The sequence below is a fragment of the Mobula hypostoma genome, chromosome 26 (assembly GCF_963921235.1).
Source record: "Mobula hypostoma chromosome 26, sMobHyp1.1, whole genome shotgun sequence".
In the NCBI taxonomy this organism is placed as follows: domain Eukaryota; kingdom Metazoa; phylum Chordata; class Chondrichthyes; order Myliobatiformes; family Myliobatidae; genus Mobula; species Mobula hypostoma.
This window is the reverse complement of record NC_086122.1, coordinates 29,014,002-29,031,082: the sequence shown is the minus strand read 5'-3', so window position 1 is coordinate 29,031,082 and position 17,081 is coordinate 29,014,002. Positions and strand designations below refer to the sequence as shown.

At 41.7% G+C, this 17,081-nt stretch overlaps 1 protein-coding gene across 1 annotated transcript in view; it reads right to left on the bottom strand.

Moving 5' to 3' along the window:
* LOC134338146 (hippocalcin-like protein 1) overlaps positions 1–17,081 on the bottom strand; it is a 167,414-nt gene that overhangs the window by 20,708 nt on the left and 129,625 nt on the right. Inside the window, exon 3 of the mRNA XM_063033733.1 lies at positions 12,404–12,801. Coding sequence (XP_062889803.1) covers positions 12,404–12,781 — 378 coding nt within the window. The 5' untranslated portion in view covers positions 12,782–12,801. The remainder of the gene's footprint in view (positions 1–12,403; positions 12,802–17,081) is intronic.

Genomic DNA, 17,081 nt, shown 5'->3' with positions numbered 1-17,081 from the left:
GACCCCAACCATTAACCATAGGCTCTGTGGACCCCAGGTTGAGGACTACTACTACTACGTCGACTCAGGCCTAGGGGGCCGGCGTTGGGCATGATGACGGACTCTCCACTTCTCCCTCTCCCTCATCAGTGTGTTCAGTTCATCTACATTAGCCACGCCGTCTTCTAGGAGCATGTTGACCATAGTCTTGGGAGGTGCCCAGGGTTCATCCTCCCGTGCTTGGGCTCCCATATGATGACTAGACTGGCAGGTAGCTCGGGGTGGCGTAGACAGTGTCCCGCTAGTTGCAGTCTTCTCACCTCGATTTTAGTGGTGAGCATCGGAAGGTTGTTATAGAGCTCGACGTTCGTCATGTGCTGTTGCCAACTCACATCAAGAGCCATCCGGAGCATTCGTGTATAGCAACCATCTAGAGACTTCCATATTGTCTTGGTGAGTGTCCACGTCTCGCATCCGTACATGAGAATGGACTCTATGACTGCTATGAAAATCCTCTTTTTAAGCCCTCTAGTCAGGTTCGACTTCCAGATTTCCTTCATGTTGTTCATAGCCCTCCACGCCAGCACCTTCCGTATCGTTATGTCCTTCTCCGAACTCATCATTCTTGACCCGAGGTACTTATAGTCAAAGACTTTCTTAATGGTATCATTCTCTATGGTCGCAGTTAAACACCATGTACTCTGTCTTTTTAGCGTTTTGGTGAAGTCCAACTTTATTGCACTCAATTCCCACTTTTGTCAGTAGCTGCTGTGCTTCCTCCATCTGGTCAGAGAGCAGGACTATGTCACCTGCAAAATTGAGATCTGTGCGTGTAACTGGTCTGACTCTTCTGGTTTGCCATGGTTTTATGGTAAAACCAAGCTTGTTATGATCTTTGGTAGCTTGACACAGCGCAATCAAGGACGATTATAAAGCTGTAGGGTGCCAGAGTGTCTCCTTGCAGCACAACAGCTAGGAGCTCGAACACTGCTGTTTCTCCGTTTGGTGATACAACTTTCGCCATGGTTTTGGTATAGCTGGACTCTGTTGCTCTCAGTAGATGGTCTGGCACTCCGTAAGCTTTCAGGATCTTCAGCATTTTACCTTAGTGAATGGAGTCTAACTACTTCCTAAAGGACCCTAAAGGGGCCAATGAATGACAGACTAGCAGTACATAAGATATGCTATGTTTGCACCCATACCAAATTTAAAAGACAAATATTAAACTAAGTACATCATCATGCTCTTTCATCAAGGGTAAATTTGCTGGTCTGGTGCCAAGTACACACAATGTTTAGGGCATTCCACTAAAACAGGGATTCCCAACATTTTTTTTATGCCTTGGAACAATACCAGTAAGCAAGGAGTCCATGAGCTCTAGGTTGGGAACTTCTGCATGAAGAGTTGAGGTATGTCAGCTCAATAAAACTCCAACAGGATATAAAGGTTTGCAAAGTATAATTGGCAGATGAAGAAGAAATAATTCAGGAAGCAAAAAAAGTAAATTCCAAGTTAAACAGTTGTGTAAATTCAATTAAATAAAATTGCTTCAAATAACTGCTTGACCATTTAAATTATTCAGCTTAAACTGTAAAATCACATTTTTCTTATTTCTTTGCCGAGAAAAGCTCCCCAGAATAAATTATTGAACAGTTTAATGGCTTATTCAGCAGTGAAATGAATAAGATTAATGTTTTTGCTCCTTTGAGAGAACGCACTCATTCTATAGCAGTGCACTTGCACAAAGTGAGCTACCAAAGCTTGTACGCTATTCAACACATGAAAATAACACAAAAGCAGAAGTTGTGTATTCGGGTCTCTCACGTCTACTCTCTCACTCATTCATCTGCCTGCTATGTCGTTGGCGTTTCGGGCAGCAATAAAGCTCTTCTATCTCTGTCTCTTCGTGGGCATCTTCCCTATTATGCCCCAGGTGTGGTTCAGGGTCCTCATTTCTGGCTCTATGGTACAGCGCCAAGTTGTCTTTGATTTCCCTCGTTTGCCCCGCCCTTGCTGTCTTGATGACGCTGTTGGTCTCTTTTCTCATCTCGTGCCCAATCCATCTCCAACGTTTCCTCATGATGATTGAGCCCTTGGCCTCTGGATGACTTTGAAGGAGTAGAGCATGGTTGGAGACCTTTCTTGGCTAGAAAGTATGAAGGGACAGCATCCTCAATTATCTTCCCTCCTGTCTTCTCCCAGCTCCTGCCAACAAAGGTTTCTCCGCCCTGCATTCTCTAGAACCATCCCCCAATTCTACTATCCCGATTGGCTGACACCACATTCCTAAGTTGAACAACAAAGCCTCTCATCTCAGGCTACATCCACGCTACGCCAGATAATTTTGAAAACAAAGCCTTTTCTCTTTGTTTTGACCCTCTATCCACATTGAAACGGGGTTTTCATCCCCTGAAAACGGAGCTTTTCGAAAACACTCTCCAGGGTCTGTAAATTTGAAAATGATTGTTGCGCAGTGTAGTGTGGATGGGGTAAACGGAGATATTTAAAAACGCTGTCATGTCAACACCACAACAACAATGTTTTTTCTGCTTCTGCTTGGTACTGCGCAAGCACACTGCCGGACAGCTGTTATAACGCGCAGTCGGTGTGAACGGTGTGAGAGTTAAATTGTAAAGTGAGCTTTTTTGACTATTTAAAAACGCTGTCATGACGTGTCGGAACAGATGGCCACAGCGCGGCATTTCGTTGTTTTCTTGAACGCAACCCCCCACACAACCTAACAATTTCAGAACAGACGGCAACGAGACTGAAGCCAGAAGAGTTAGAAATGTACTCACCAAATACTTTGACCCATAGCTTACTGAATAAATAAGTATACACACTTTGCCCGGTTTTCTGTCCTTGCTTGTATGAAGGTGGTTTACCTATTTATGCAAGTACTTCTCTGACAGTAGATGTGTAACAGCCTAATGTAACGTTGTATGGAAATACAAGATAACACTGATGCAGACATGTTTTATACATTTAACAAGGTGCTTTATTAATGCAACAGAGTTGGTCAGTTTTTCAATGTTCGTCATCAGCCGGGTCATACTGTCCATGAACTCTTTTTCTCCCAAAGTTTTGTCAATCGTTTGCACTCCCTGATGCAGAATAAAGTCCAATCACTGAACGTATTCAAGAGCAAGGAAGGCAGATTTTAGGTTTGCTGAGGAGTTTAGGGTTATGGAGAAAACAAATAATGACCAGTGCAAGGCCAAGTTCAGCTGATGATCTCAGTGAAGGGCAGAGACGATCTGGGAATGATCAGGGAAGTGGAGGAGGCAAGTGTAAAGGGCTGTACGACCCACTCTTTCAATTTCTTTTATGGACTTGCAAAATTATAGTGATTGGAAAATCATGTAAAAAGATATAAATACACAGGAATTTCCAAGAACCATGTGTGATTTAAGCTTTCAAACAGAAATTCTGAGGTCAAATTATATTAGTTAATATTTCAAGGCAAGACAACAAATGGCAGGCCAAGGGGACCCAGCCAATAAAGGGAGAAATGATAACTCAGAAGACATGTTATCGATAAATTTAGCTTATCTGGTGTCCATAATTATTCCTAATTAGCCAGGAAGTTTGATCTAACGGCGCAATGATTAGATTTGACAAAACAGCCAAACTTATTCTGGTACATCATTCTTCTAAAGTTTGACAAGGAGGAAAGCCAGCCCATTTTCAATTACAACTATTGTTTTTTTTAAGTGAAGCACATATGGTCAAGATTCATGTAATGCAATGCATCTGAAAAGATTCTTGATCCCTTTGGAATGCCTGCAATCCTCAGTCAGTTTTAACTGAAGGTTTTACAGTGATTGTGCAACATTTGGGAAGTTAATTTGCAAAGATCTCCTCATCACAGCTGCCTTCAACACTATCACCAGCTTAAACAGCTTTAACACATGAAGAAGTTAGTATTGTACAGATTATTAGGTTTCAATAGGTAAATTTAATGTCAGAGAAATGTATATAATATACATCCTGAAATTCTTTTTCTTCGCAAACATCCACGAAAACAGGAGTGCCCCAAAGAATGATTGACAGTTAAATGTTAGACTCCCAAAGTCCCCTGCAACTCCCCCTCCCATGCGTAAGCAGCAGTAAAGCGACAACACCCCCCCCAACCCCCACCAGCAAAAAAGCACTGGCACTCAAGCGTGCAGCAAATCATCAATAAAGACACAGGCAGTACCCCATAGACTACTCATTTACCTGGTAATTCAACATACCACAGGCTCTCTCTCTCCCTAATAAGGAAAGAAGAGGAGTCCTCGTTTCAGTTGACGTTTCGGTCCGAAACGTCGACTGTACCTCTTCCTAGAGATGCTGCCTGGCCTGCTGCGTTCACCAGCAACTTTGATGTGTGTTGCTTGAATTTTCAGCATCTGCAGAATTCCTCGTGTCCTTGTTTCAGTGGCAGTTTATCATTTAAGAATTTGTAGTGGACCTAAGCCTCCTCTGCCATACACAATCTTGGCTGGTCGGGGTGAAACCTCAACTTCACATTCCAGCCTACCTACATTTACCCACGATCCTTAGGAATCTTAGAGTTACAGAGTCATAGAACACTACGGTACAAAACACAGGCCCTTCAGCCCACCTACTCTGTGCCAAACTATTAACACCTGCCTAGTGCCAGCGAACTGCACCCGGACCATAGTCATCCATATCACTCCCATCCATGTATCTATCCAAACTACACGTAAATGTAGTCTGCATGAGATGTGGGACATTTGAGAGTCTTTGAACGTTTTACTGTGCTCATGGACTGTTCTTCATCAAGTTATGGTATTGTTGCACTGTTGTAACTATATATTATAATTATGTGGATTTGTTAGTTTTTTTCAGTCTTGGTCTGTCCTGTGGTTTGTGATATCACACCGGAGGAACATTGTATCATTTCTTAATGCATGCATTACTAAATGACAATAAAAGAGGACTGCGTGTCCTCATAATTTAATCTAAATGTTGAAATCAAACCCGCATTATTTCGATCGTGAAAATATTCCACCACTCTTGAGGATGACATTTCCAAATCAAAAATCAGTGATCAGAACCAGTTTTAATATCACTGGCATATGTCGTGAAGTTTGTCTTTGCGGCAGCAGTACAATGCAATACATAATAATAGAGAAAAATGGAATTACTCTAAGTATATATTAATGGATATATAATAATTAAATGAAATGAGTAGTGCAAAAATAGAAATAAAAAAAGTAGTGAGGTAGTGTTCATAGGTTCAATGTCCATTCAGAAATCAGATGGCAGAGGGGAAGAAGCTGTTCCTGAATCGCTGAGTGTGTGCCTTCTGGTTTCTGTACTTTCTTCCTGATGGTAACAACAAGAACAAGGCATGACCTGGGTGATGGGAGTCTTTAATGACAGGTGCTGCCTTTTTGAGGCAGCACTCCTTGACGACGTCCTCGATACTACGGAGGCTAGTGCCCATGATGGAGCTGACTGAGTTTACAACTCTCTGAAGTTTACTTCAATCCTGTCCAGTAGTCGCGGCCCCCCCCACCCCCAATACCAGATGGTGACGCAGCCAGTTAGAATGCTCTCCAAGGTACATCTGTAGAAATGTGTCTTAAATAGACCACCCCTTAATTTTTTAAATTGTAACTCCCAGCTCTAGATTATTCCTTAAGAGGAAACATGCTCAACTTTCACCCCATTAAGACTTTTCGGAAATATGGAAGAAAATCACTTTTAAAGTGTGTCATTCATTTATCATTCAATTGAAAGATTGTAATCCATGTTTAAAATGGAACTAGCCTGAGCAGCCAGATCTAGGCTTGATTCAGCTTTGCAATTCCTCCTGCTGAAGGAACATCTGCACACAGTCAGCGGTTCACACAGGGTGGAAAGAAGTCGTTCAGCCCCGCTTAATCATGCCAGATTAAAAGATAATAAATCATGGTTCCTTCAAAATGCTCTGCTTTGTGAGGAATTTGAGGGGATTTGGTGTGTCACCAATGCCTCCAGCAGATTCCTACAGAGATAGTGTGGAGGGCTTTCTGACTGACTGGTATGGATGCTCCATTGAACAGAATGACAAAGTGGCCGCACACGGCTGGAGACACACCCAGCTCCATCAAAAGCATAACCCTCCCCACCACTGAGGATACCTTCATGAGGCCGGCCCCAAGAAAGTGACATCCATCATTCGTTACAGCACCTTACCATCTGGGACATGAACTTCTCTCATTTCCATTATCGTGGAGGGGGGTTAAGGAGCCTGAAGACTCACTGTTATGTTTTGTAATGTAAACATTAAATTAATTCAACAGAACACATGGGAGTCCAGAAATACAGGTGCAGCGTTGTCTTTACTTTAAGTGAGGTGAGTACATATCACTTGGTAGCGTGATGACCTATGAAATTGATGTATTTTTTTCATACAACTTGTAATTAATTATTTAAAGGAACAAGAGGGCTTAATCAAACTACATAACCATATAACAATTACAACACGGAAACAGGCCATCTCGGTCCTTCTAGTCTGTGCCAAACTCTTACTCTCACGTGGTCCCACTGACCTGCACTCAGCCCATAACCCTCCATTCCTTTCCTGTCCATATATCTATCCAATTTAACTTTAAACGACAACATCGAACCTGCCTCAACCACTTCTGCTGGAAGCTCGTTCCACACAGCTCCCACTCTCTGAGTAAAGAAGTTCTCCCTCATGTTACCCCTAAACTTTTGCCCCTTAACTCTCAACTCATGTACATATTTCCAAGATTTCTGAAATATTATTGAAATATTAAATACACAACACCCACACTCAACGATTCAGGAACTGCTTCTTCCCCTCGGTCATCAGATTTCCAAACAGACCATGAACACTACCTCATTGTTCTTATATTGTCACCATTTTTAAAATTTATAGTAATTTTATGCCTTTACATTGCTGCCGCAACACACACACATTTCATGTCCTGTAAGATAGCGAGATAGCGATAACAAATTCTCATTCTGATTCTTCAATTTTTAATTCAGTTGGACTGAATAATCCCTCCAATTTCTTTGCAGTCTCATCATTTAGCATTCAATAAATGTACTGTCTTCTTGGACAGGGAGCAAATAAACAGATTATTACTGAGGGGCTGATCAGATAAATGCACCAACCTGATGCCTGTTTGCTCCACTGATATTTTGGTCAGATTAACAAGAGCTTACATTTTCCAAAGCTGCTGGAGGCTGTGATAAATCCAATGAATCACTTGGCCTTTGTTGGTCTCTAAGACAGACACTCACTGCATTAAAAAAATCACAACTAGTTTTGTGGTAAGAAGGAATTTAATTCTCACTGCCTTTGATTTCAGCCAAATTGATATCACCAAAAATATTGTTTGAAAATGACAGATATCAAGGCTAGTGGGTGGGGTGCGTTGGATCAGGATTATTATTCATTTATTTTATTTATTGAGATACAACGTGGAATAGGTCCTTCCGGCCCTTTGAGCCACACTGCCCAGAAACCTCTAACAACCCCTGGTTTAACCCTAACCTAATCACAGGACGATTCACAATGACTAATTAACCTACCCCGGCCAGTGGCGTGGAGGCATCCACACCGGACGTCGAGGCAAGAGGTGCCAGGTTCAAATCCGGCCGGCTCTTTGCACGCTTTCCAACCGTGCTGGGTCGCGCGTCGAGCTAGCAACTACGACCTCGTAAAAAACAGTCAAGTGCTAAAGAAGCAGCAGGATTGCCTCTCGATGTGCGAGGAAAGGAACAACAACCATTTACCTACTGACTGCTATGTCTTTTGACCGTGGGAGGAAACCCATGCAGATTCATTATAGATACCATCGGAGTTGAACTCCGATGTAATGGCGTCACGCTAATTACTACACCACCATGGCCCAGAGGCAATTTTTATTAAAAATATCAGCAGGCACTGGAAGGTTAAACTACAAGAAAAATAACCATTCTTTGCTCTAATTCAACAGGTGACTGAGAGTTAAGGTTGCTGCTTCACAACTCCAGTGACCCGAGGTCTATCCTGACCTTTGTCAGTGTGAAGAGTTCACATTTCCATCCAGTGACTGCATGGGATTGATTTTCTGCATCCCACCACCCCACCAAACCCCCAATGCTCGGATTTCGTTTGCATGCTGGGTTCAAAGTTCAAAGTAAATTTATTATCAAAGTACATATATGTCACCATATACTACTCTGAGATTCACTTTCTGGGTAGTGTGTGGAGACGTATAAATACTTTGATACTTAAAAGTGTACAGTAGATGTGCAAAAGTCTTAGGCACATATACCTCGCTAGGGTGACTGACTTTTGCACAGTGCCATACTTGTGGATCGGAGAGCGAGTTTGTAAATCTGACAGGAGCAAAGGATGTTGGGAATGTAGAGGGTGCAGGGCCACCGCAGGGGTGTGGAACAAGTGGAAGAGGAGTGCCAGGGGCGGGCATGGTGTGGCTGCAGATACACTCAGCCCTGAGACACCAGGTAAGGTCATTTGATTCCAAACAATTGGTTTATTGATCATTATGGAATGTCTCTCTGGTGCTTCCCTTCTCTCTCCCTTCCCCATTTCCTAACCATGATTCCCCTCTCTCTACCCCCTTCCCACTCTCAGTCCACAATAAGAGACCCATATCAGAATCAGGTTTATCGTCACTCACATATGTCATGAAATGTGTTATTTCTTTGCGGCAGCAGTAAAGTGTCATATATAAAATTACTACAATACTGTGCAAAAGTTTTAGGCACCCTAGTTACATATACAGTATGTGCCCAGGACTTCTGCACAGTCCTGTATATATTTGATTGGCTACCATGAATTACCTCTGGTGTGGATGGCAGGAGAATTGGGGGGGGCGGGTGGTAACTGACAAGCATTTGAGAGACAAGGGGAACAAGCAATGTTTCAACGTCTGGAAGATTCAGGAGGTTGAGTGTCTTGTGTATTTAATATTTCCATAAAATTTGAGTAATACCGTAGTTATATTGTTTGATTAAAGCACTTTTTGTTTGTTTACATAATTCACTATGGGTTTTATGTACAAAGTACATGAATGGCAAATGTCATTTCACCACCACTTCATTAGTCAAGGACAAAGTTCAAAAGCTGTGAGGTAAAGTTAGACCACACTTAGAATAGTGTGCTCATTTCACTTCAGTTTATTATAAGATGGATGGAAAAGCTTCAGAGAGGTTGCAGAGGAGTTTTATCAGGATGCTGCCTGTATTAGAGAGCATGTCTTATGAGGATAGGCTGAGCAAGCTGAGGTGTTTCCTTTTGGAGTGAGGGATGATGAGAGGTGACTTGTTAGAGTTGTACAAGGTGACGAGAGATATAGATCGAGTGGATAGCTAGAGATATTCTCCCAGGGCTGAAATGGCTAATACCAATGGACATAATTTTTTTTAATTAATTTTTTTAATGAGTTTCTAGATTACAACAGAAACAAAACCCACCAACAAAAAGGAGATCTATGCGGTGCAAAACCAACGTGTCTGGTGTATGATTCATAACAGTAAAGAAAAGGCACCCAAAATAAAATCATATAAAGTTAGTTTCCTCCCCAGCCTCCCACTACGCAACTCCAAGCCAACCATTACGATATAAAGACAAGTTAATCAGAGCTTTTGTCACCACAGAGCTGTGAATATAAAAAAGTGTATTGCCTACTACTTAAACTATAATATATTTCACATTAGTCTTCAAATTAGACATTTTATTTAGTCTTTAATCCCAAACTTTCCTGAGATGCCCGAAAAAAATGTTGTGGACGTGTTTCTTTGTTTAAACCTATTGGATAAAAGTTTAATATCTACTATTCGTGATAAGTTAGCGACCTTGAGGCGTGTCCCCTTTGGTAAAATTAGAACTGCCTGGGAGCATGATTTAAATATTTCTCTGCCCGACGAGGTTTGGGATTCAATTCTTAAGTCAGTTAACTCAACCTCTTTATGTGCTCGCCACTGCTTTTTGCAGTTCAAGGTTGTACATTGGGCTCATATGTCTAAAACTAAATTATCGCGCTTCTATTCTGATATTAGTCCCTTTAGTAACAAGTGTGAAGTGGGTGAGGCTTCTCTTGTCCATATGTATTGGGCTTGTCCTAGTTTGGAGAAATTTTGGAGAGATGTCATTTTAACTTTATCCCATATCCTTAATTGCCACTTAGAACCTAACCCTTTGATTGTTCTTTTTGGCACTTTGGGTGAAGTTGACACACGTTTGAGTCCGACAAAACGTCGAACATTGTCTTTTGCCTCTTTTGGCTAGATGCTTAGTTCTTCCTAGGTGGAGAGATGTTGCCCCACCCGCTCATGCTCAGTGGCAGAGACATTATGTCCCGCTTAGACCTTGAAAAGATTCATTATTCACTTCTTAATTCGGACATAAAGTTCCATAAGGTGTGAGGACCTTTTCTTGAATATTTTCATAACTCCTCTTTAGATTAAAGGTTTATCCTCCTTTTTCTTTCAGTACTTTAATCCCTTACTTCCAGTTTTCTTTTCTAGTTAACTTTTATGGGTTTTTTTATGGACATAATTTTAAGGTGATTGGAGAAAAGTATAGGGGTGTCTGATTCAGGTTCTTTACAGAGAGTGGTGGGTGCATGGAAAACACTACTAGGGTGGTGGTAGAGGCAGATACATTCGGGGCATTTAAAGTTAGGTAGACACATGGATGATAGAAAAATGGAGAGCTACGTAAGAGGGAAGGGTTAGATTGATCTTAGAGTAAGTTAAAAGGCCAACACAACATTGTTGGTCAAAGGGCTTATGCTGTTGTGTTCTATGTATTTAACTCCATTGACTGAATGATGCTTTGGAATTATTCATTTCCTCCTGGTGGAGGCGCTCTTCTGCTTCTACACCACCTAATGGAAACACCTCTGTATTTAAGGATGTTTGGATTGTTTTCTATTACTCATACGGACGAATATATGCATTTAAGGTACAATTTATTCCCCGGACTTTGCAGAGATGGAGAAATATCTGTGGAAGTAAACAATGTCATCAGCACTCCGGAGGCAGAGAAACAATAAGTCAATTTACTCTTGACAGTAATTGAATTCAAAGATGTATTCTTAACAGTCAAAAAAAACTGACTAGACGCAGGCAATTTTTTTTATACAGTTCTTAAGAATCCTAATAATAGCACATCTTTTCATTTGGGGTTCTCACACACTTGTTCAAAACGTGGAATTACATCAAATTCTACGCAGTGTTCTAATTTCTCATGCCAAATGCTCAAGGAACTCAGCAGGTCAGGCAGCACCTAAAGGAAGGAATAGAGTCGATGCTTCAGGCCAAGACTATCTCAGCTCTTTATTCCTTTCCATGGATGCTGCCTGACCTGCTAAGCTCCCCTAGCATTTTGCGTGTGCTACTCCTAATCTATAGCAGAACCTCGCGTAGTTTGTTGCGGAATGTGGGTACCACGGTAGTGTAGCAGTCAGTGTGGCACTATTACAACTTGGAGCTTTGGAGTTTGAAGTTTAATCCTGGAGCCCTGGGTAAGGATCCTCCTTGTGGACTGTGTGGGTACTCCTCGGGTTCTCTGGTTTCCTCCCACGGTCCAAAGACATATTGGATAGGTTAATTGATCATTGTAAATTGTCCTGTGATCAGGTAAGGGTTAAATCGGGATTGTGGAGCTGTATAGCCTGAAGGGAAAGAAGAGCCTTTACCACGTTGCACCTAAATAATTCAATGATATCATGACTACTTGATCTTAGTGTCAACACATACTTTGACAGTGCGACTGAAGGAGATTACTGAGGAACAGAAACTGGGGTTTTCTTTTGCTCGGTAATCCTCAACACGTAGAGCGAAATCAGCATTGTTTCTGGGTGGCACAAATGGGTATACATAAAAGTGGATCAATTTTAAAAGACGCATTCAAATTAGTGTGTGTGTGTGTGTGTGTGTGTGTGTGTGTGTGTGCACTTGTCCACACGGCATCAAAAATAACTTCAAAGGAAGCAATTCAATACACTCTTCAACGCTCTTTTGTGACGAGGCATTTGTGAAGTGCCTGAATGAAAACAGACCCCAAAGTGATCCTGAAGCCCGCAACCCTACCTGGAGACAAAGGGAGGAATCAGACCATCACCAACAAAAGGTAGGATCCACTTAAAATGCAAGGATTAAAATATTACAGTGAAGCGGAGAATAGGACTTTCACAAGGGATGATTTACAAACTAGCGACGTGCCCACACTTCAATGCATATTTAATAAGAAGACCAAACATTAAAAGCTTTCTCTTTCCCCAAGAGCTGTAAAATTTGAATCATGCAAGAGGCTGACATGCAAAATATGGAAAGGAGCAAACTGGAAGAGACCAAACTTTAGCCTTCGATTGACCATCTATAAAATGAGCTACATTTTGCACTTACCTGTATCCCTAAAATTCCCTGTGTTGAACCTTACCTGGACAATCTCCAGCATTTCATCCCGACTGATGTACCCGTTCCCATCCAGGTCATACATGCTGAATGCCCACTTCAGTTTCTGCTCCAGCTTGCCTCGAGAGGTGACACTCAGTGCAATAATAAATTCTCGGAAGTCAATCGTTCCGTCGGCATTGGTGTCAAAAGTGCGGAACACGTGCTCAGCAAACTTGGAGGCGTCCCCATAAGGGAAGAAATTTGCATATATTTTCTTAAATTCTTCGACAGTCAGATTTCCACTCGGGCAGTCTTTCAGGAAGCCTTTGTACCACTCTTGGAGCTCGTGGTCAGTGAATTCGGTGTTCTCTCGAAGATCCTGAAGGACTTCAGGACGTAGTTTGCTATTTTGCTTACCCATGTTGTCTCGTACGGTCACACCTGATGAAACAGGAGAAAGGAAACAGACTTAGCATGGCTCATATTCGTTGTCCGCTTGCAAGTAGAAGACACTTTCACTGAAGGAAGCCCTTGATATAAACCAGTGCGAGACAACTGAGTAATTGCAATTTATTCAGAATGACAATGGTTTGGGTACTTGAGCTGGAATAAACTTACTTGCTTCAAGTCAAAGGGTTTATGTAGTTGAGTGATATATAAAATTTGTGGGGCATTGCCAGTTGCAGAAGTAGGATTTAACCCACTGAGTTACTATTAATAAAATTCATGTGCTTGATAACGTGATGTGCTTATGGCTGAGTCACTAACGCTAGGCCTCATGTTCACACTGAGCACAGAAACACCTTTAAATTCTGACCTGAATCATTGATTCCATTTCTCTTTCCAGAGATGCTGCAGATGCTGGAATTGGGAGCAACAATCTCCCAGAGACATGAGAGGTAGCGTAAATGCTGGAAATCTGGTGCAATACACACAATATATGCTGGAGGAGCTCAGCAGGTCAGGCAGCATCTACGGATGGGAATAAATAGTCCACGTTTCGGGCCAAAATTCAAAGTAAATTTATTATCAAAGTGTGTGGGAGGAGGGAGGGGTGTTTGGGGGTTCTAATGTTTTCTGTCACTCATACTTTAGGGTTTTTTCATCTTTCATGGATGTCTGCAAAGAGTAAGGATTTCAAATTGCACACTATATACATTCTCTGATATTAAATTGAACCATTGTTACCATATACAACCCCGAGATTCGTTTTCTTGCGGGCATACTCAGTAAATCCAATAACCAGAACGGATTCAATGAAAGAATGACCCAAAAGGGCAGACAACCAGCATGCAACAAACAACAAACTATGCAAATATAAAAGAAAAAATAATGCAGTAAATAGAGAATATGAGATGAAGAGTCCTTGAAAGTGAGTCCATAGGTTGTGGGAACAGTTCAGTGATGGTACAAGTGAAGTTGACTGAAGTTATCCCCTCTGCTTCTAGAGCCTGATGGTTGAGGGATAATAACTGTTCCTGAATCTCCAAGAGGACCACAACCTTGCCTTAGGGCTTGGAGGCTTGCGTGCTTCAAAAACCCGGAGAGTTATGTTGGCTGGTGTCAGGGCCTCGTGCTTTGACTCTTGGTAGGGTCACCCATGCCAAATAGGCCAGACTAAAAGTGGTCCACTGGCAATGAAGAATACTATATCTGTGTGCGATAGTGTTCCTGCGTCTCCACCCGGGATTTGCATGACTGACAGTGGTGAAAACCGAGAGGAAGCTATTGGTACAATGAAGGAAGACAGAGATGGAGGAGCTTTGTTGCTGCCCTAAATGTTGTGGCATATTAGGCAATAAGTAACTGTTCCTGAAGCTGGAGCATACTATTATACTACTCTTTTTTTTCACCTTTTCTTTCCCTCGAATTGTTTGTGAGATTTAAGCCGTAATTGTATGCACAGATGAAAGTTCGATTTTCTATTGGTTGGGGTATTCCTATACAGTACTTTGAGATACAGTTCATAGAAAAATCTAATTAAATAGTAGGTAGTCAGTTCACCCTTCTGGATTTATGTGCACATTAATGATTTCAATTAAACCAACGGACTACTACTTTTATGATTAATTCATGGATCAGCAAATCATTATTGTAGCAGAAGTGGATTAATTGGTTAAAGTTCCTTTTCGGTAGCGATTAGAAGAAAGATTTGACTTGTATTTGAAAAGTACATGTGAATATTTTGCATCTTGTTGATCGCTATACTCTGGGTACCACTCATATCTAATAATTATGCAGATTTTTTCAAGGGAGATCCATCTCTATTTTATGTGTTCATGTCAGGAATAATGTGAAGATTAAATGCGATTTGAATAATTCCTCAGCCACACAACATTACTGTTATAACTGAGGTTTATTTCATGCAGTCAACCTTCCTTTCACATTCATGCAGTACATTAATTCAACATGCTCAATGAGTCAAAAATCTGTAAACAGTTTAATAAACACTTCATTATGCGACACCTTAGTTCAAAAACCTCGCCATGTTTGAGTGTACAAATTTCAAATGTCATTGTAGCAAACTCTAATCCAGTTAGACATTGCGTCTTGGCATCATCGGCCCCAACTTCATTTCTTATTAACTACGAACTGTTCAAACTCCTAGTACAATGTACTTCAATTCTCAGATGGAATTTTATGATAAAGCTCATTGGCTTGAATTGTTTTAGTATTTAACAGATTTGGCATTTTGAGTTCATTGATGCATATCGTTTATCAGTGTCAGTAAAGGTTCATTGATTATCGAAGTACATATGCAGTATACAACTCTGAGATTCATCTTCTCCAGATAGCCACGAAACAAAGAAGAACCATGGAAATCAGTTCAGAAAGAAGCAGCGAACCCGTCCCCAGCGAACGGCAACCACCTACCCCCCAAAACCCCCTCCTCCACGCAAAAACACAACAAGAACACTGACCTCCAAAACCCCCCCCCTCTACCTGCACAAAATAAATGAGAAAGAATGGGTGAAAACACAGAATATATAAACTATAAGACTGAGAAAAAAAGTCCTTTGTCCATACTCCGAATCGATAAACACAGAAAACTTCAGTAACATCCTCCAAGATCATCAAAAGAGAGAGAGACCTGTTAAATATAGTGAAATACATTCTTTCCATCAGTGAACCAGTCACTTTGAGCCTTTTAGATTAATATCCCATTTCAGAATCCCATACCTGTGTATGATTAAAACTTAAAACAGATCACATGGCAGATCTATTTTTGCATGGAGAGAGGGGAATGGTGTCATTTCTGGAAGATTATCTTTGTTAGCAAATAACACAAAGCAGAAGTTTAATGTCATAATATCATAAAGATACAGATGTAACTGGCTAATTCATTGAATTAAGCTGTCAAAATAAGATTATGGAGCCAATGTCAAGGTCTCAGAGACAGTGCAGGGAAGATTTACTGGAATAGTTCCAGGGTGGAGGGATTTCAGATACAAGATTAGACTGGAGATACTGGGACATTTTCTCCATAAAAGAAAATTAACCTACGGGGACGAGGTCCAGCACCTGGCTTCCAGAAGACCAAGGAGATCATTGTGGACTTCAGGCTTGCTGGGAGCCACATTCACGTACCCATCTACATAGGGTAGTTAAGAAAGCTTATGGGGTGTTAGCTTTCATAAGTCGAGGGATAGAGTTTAAGAGTCGCAATGTAATGATGCAGCTCTATAAAACTCTGGTTAAGCCACAATTGGAGTACTGTGTCCAGTTCTGGTCGCCTCACTATAGGAAGGATGTGGAAGCATTGGAAAGGGTACAGAGGAGATTTACCAGGATGCTATCTGGTTTAGAGAGTATGCATTATGATCAGAGATTAAGGGAGCTAGGGCTTTACTCTTTGGAGAGAAGGAGGATGAGAGGAGACATGATAGAGGTGATGAACAAGATAATAAGAGGAATAGATAGAGTGGATAGCCAGCACCTCTTCCCCAGGGCACCATTGCTCAATACAAGGGGATATGGCTTTAAGGTAAGGGGTGGGAAGTTCAAGGGGGATATTAGAGGAAGGGTTTTTACTCAGAGAGTGGTTGGTGCATGGAATGCACTGCCTGAGTCCGTGGTGGAGACAGATACACTCGTGAAGTTTAAGAGACTACTATAGAATATGAAGGAATTTAAGGTGGAGGGGTTATATGGGAGGCAGGGTTTGAGGGTTGACACATCATTGTAGGCCGAAGGGCCTGTAATGTGCTGTACTATTCTATGTTCTATTAACAGAGCTGTAGTGGAGCGTGTATCAAGGTTTAAATTCCTTGGTGTTCACATTTCCGAGGATCTCACCTGGTCCCTGAACTCCTCCATCCTGATCAATAAAACACAACAGTGCCCTTATTTCCTGCAGAGCATCAGGAAAGCTCACCTCTGTTCAAGGATACTGACTGACTTTTACCGCTGTACCATTGAGAGCAGACTCACCAACTGCATCTCAGTGTGGTATGGCAATTGTCCCATATCGGACTGCAAAGCACTCCAACGTGTGGTGAAAACTGCCCAGCGGATTATCGGCACCCAATTGCCCACCATTGAGAACATCTACCATAATTGCTGCCTGGGCAGGGCGAAAAACATTATCAAGGATGCATCTCACCCTAACCATGGACTTTTCACTCTCCTTCCATCCGGTAAGCGCTACAGGAGCCTCCGCTCCCACACCAGCAGGCACAGGAAGAGCTTCTTCCCTGAGGCTGTGACCCTGCTGAACCTCA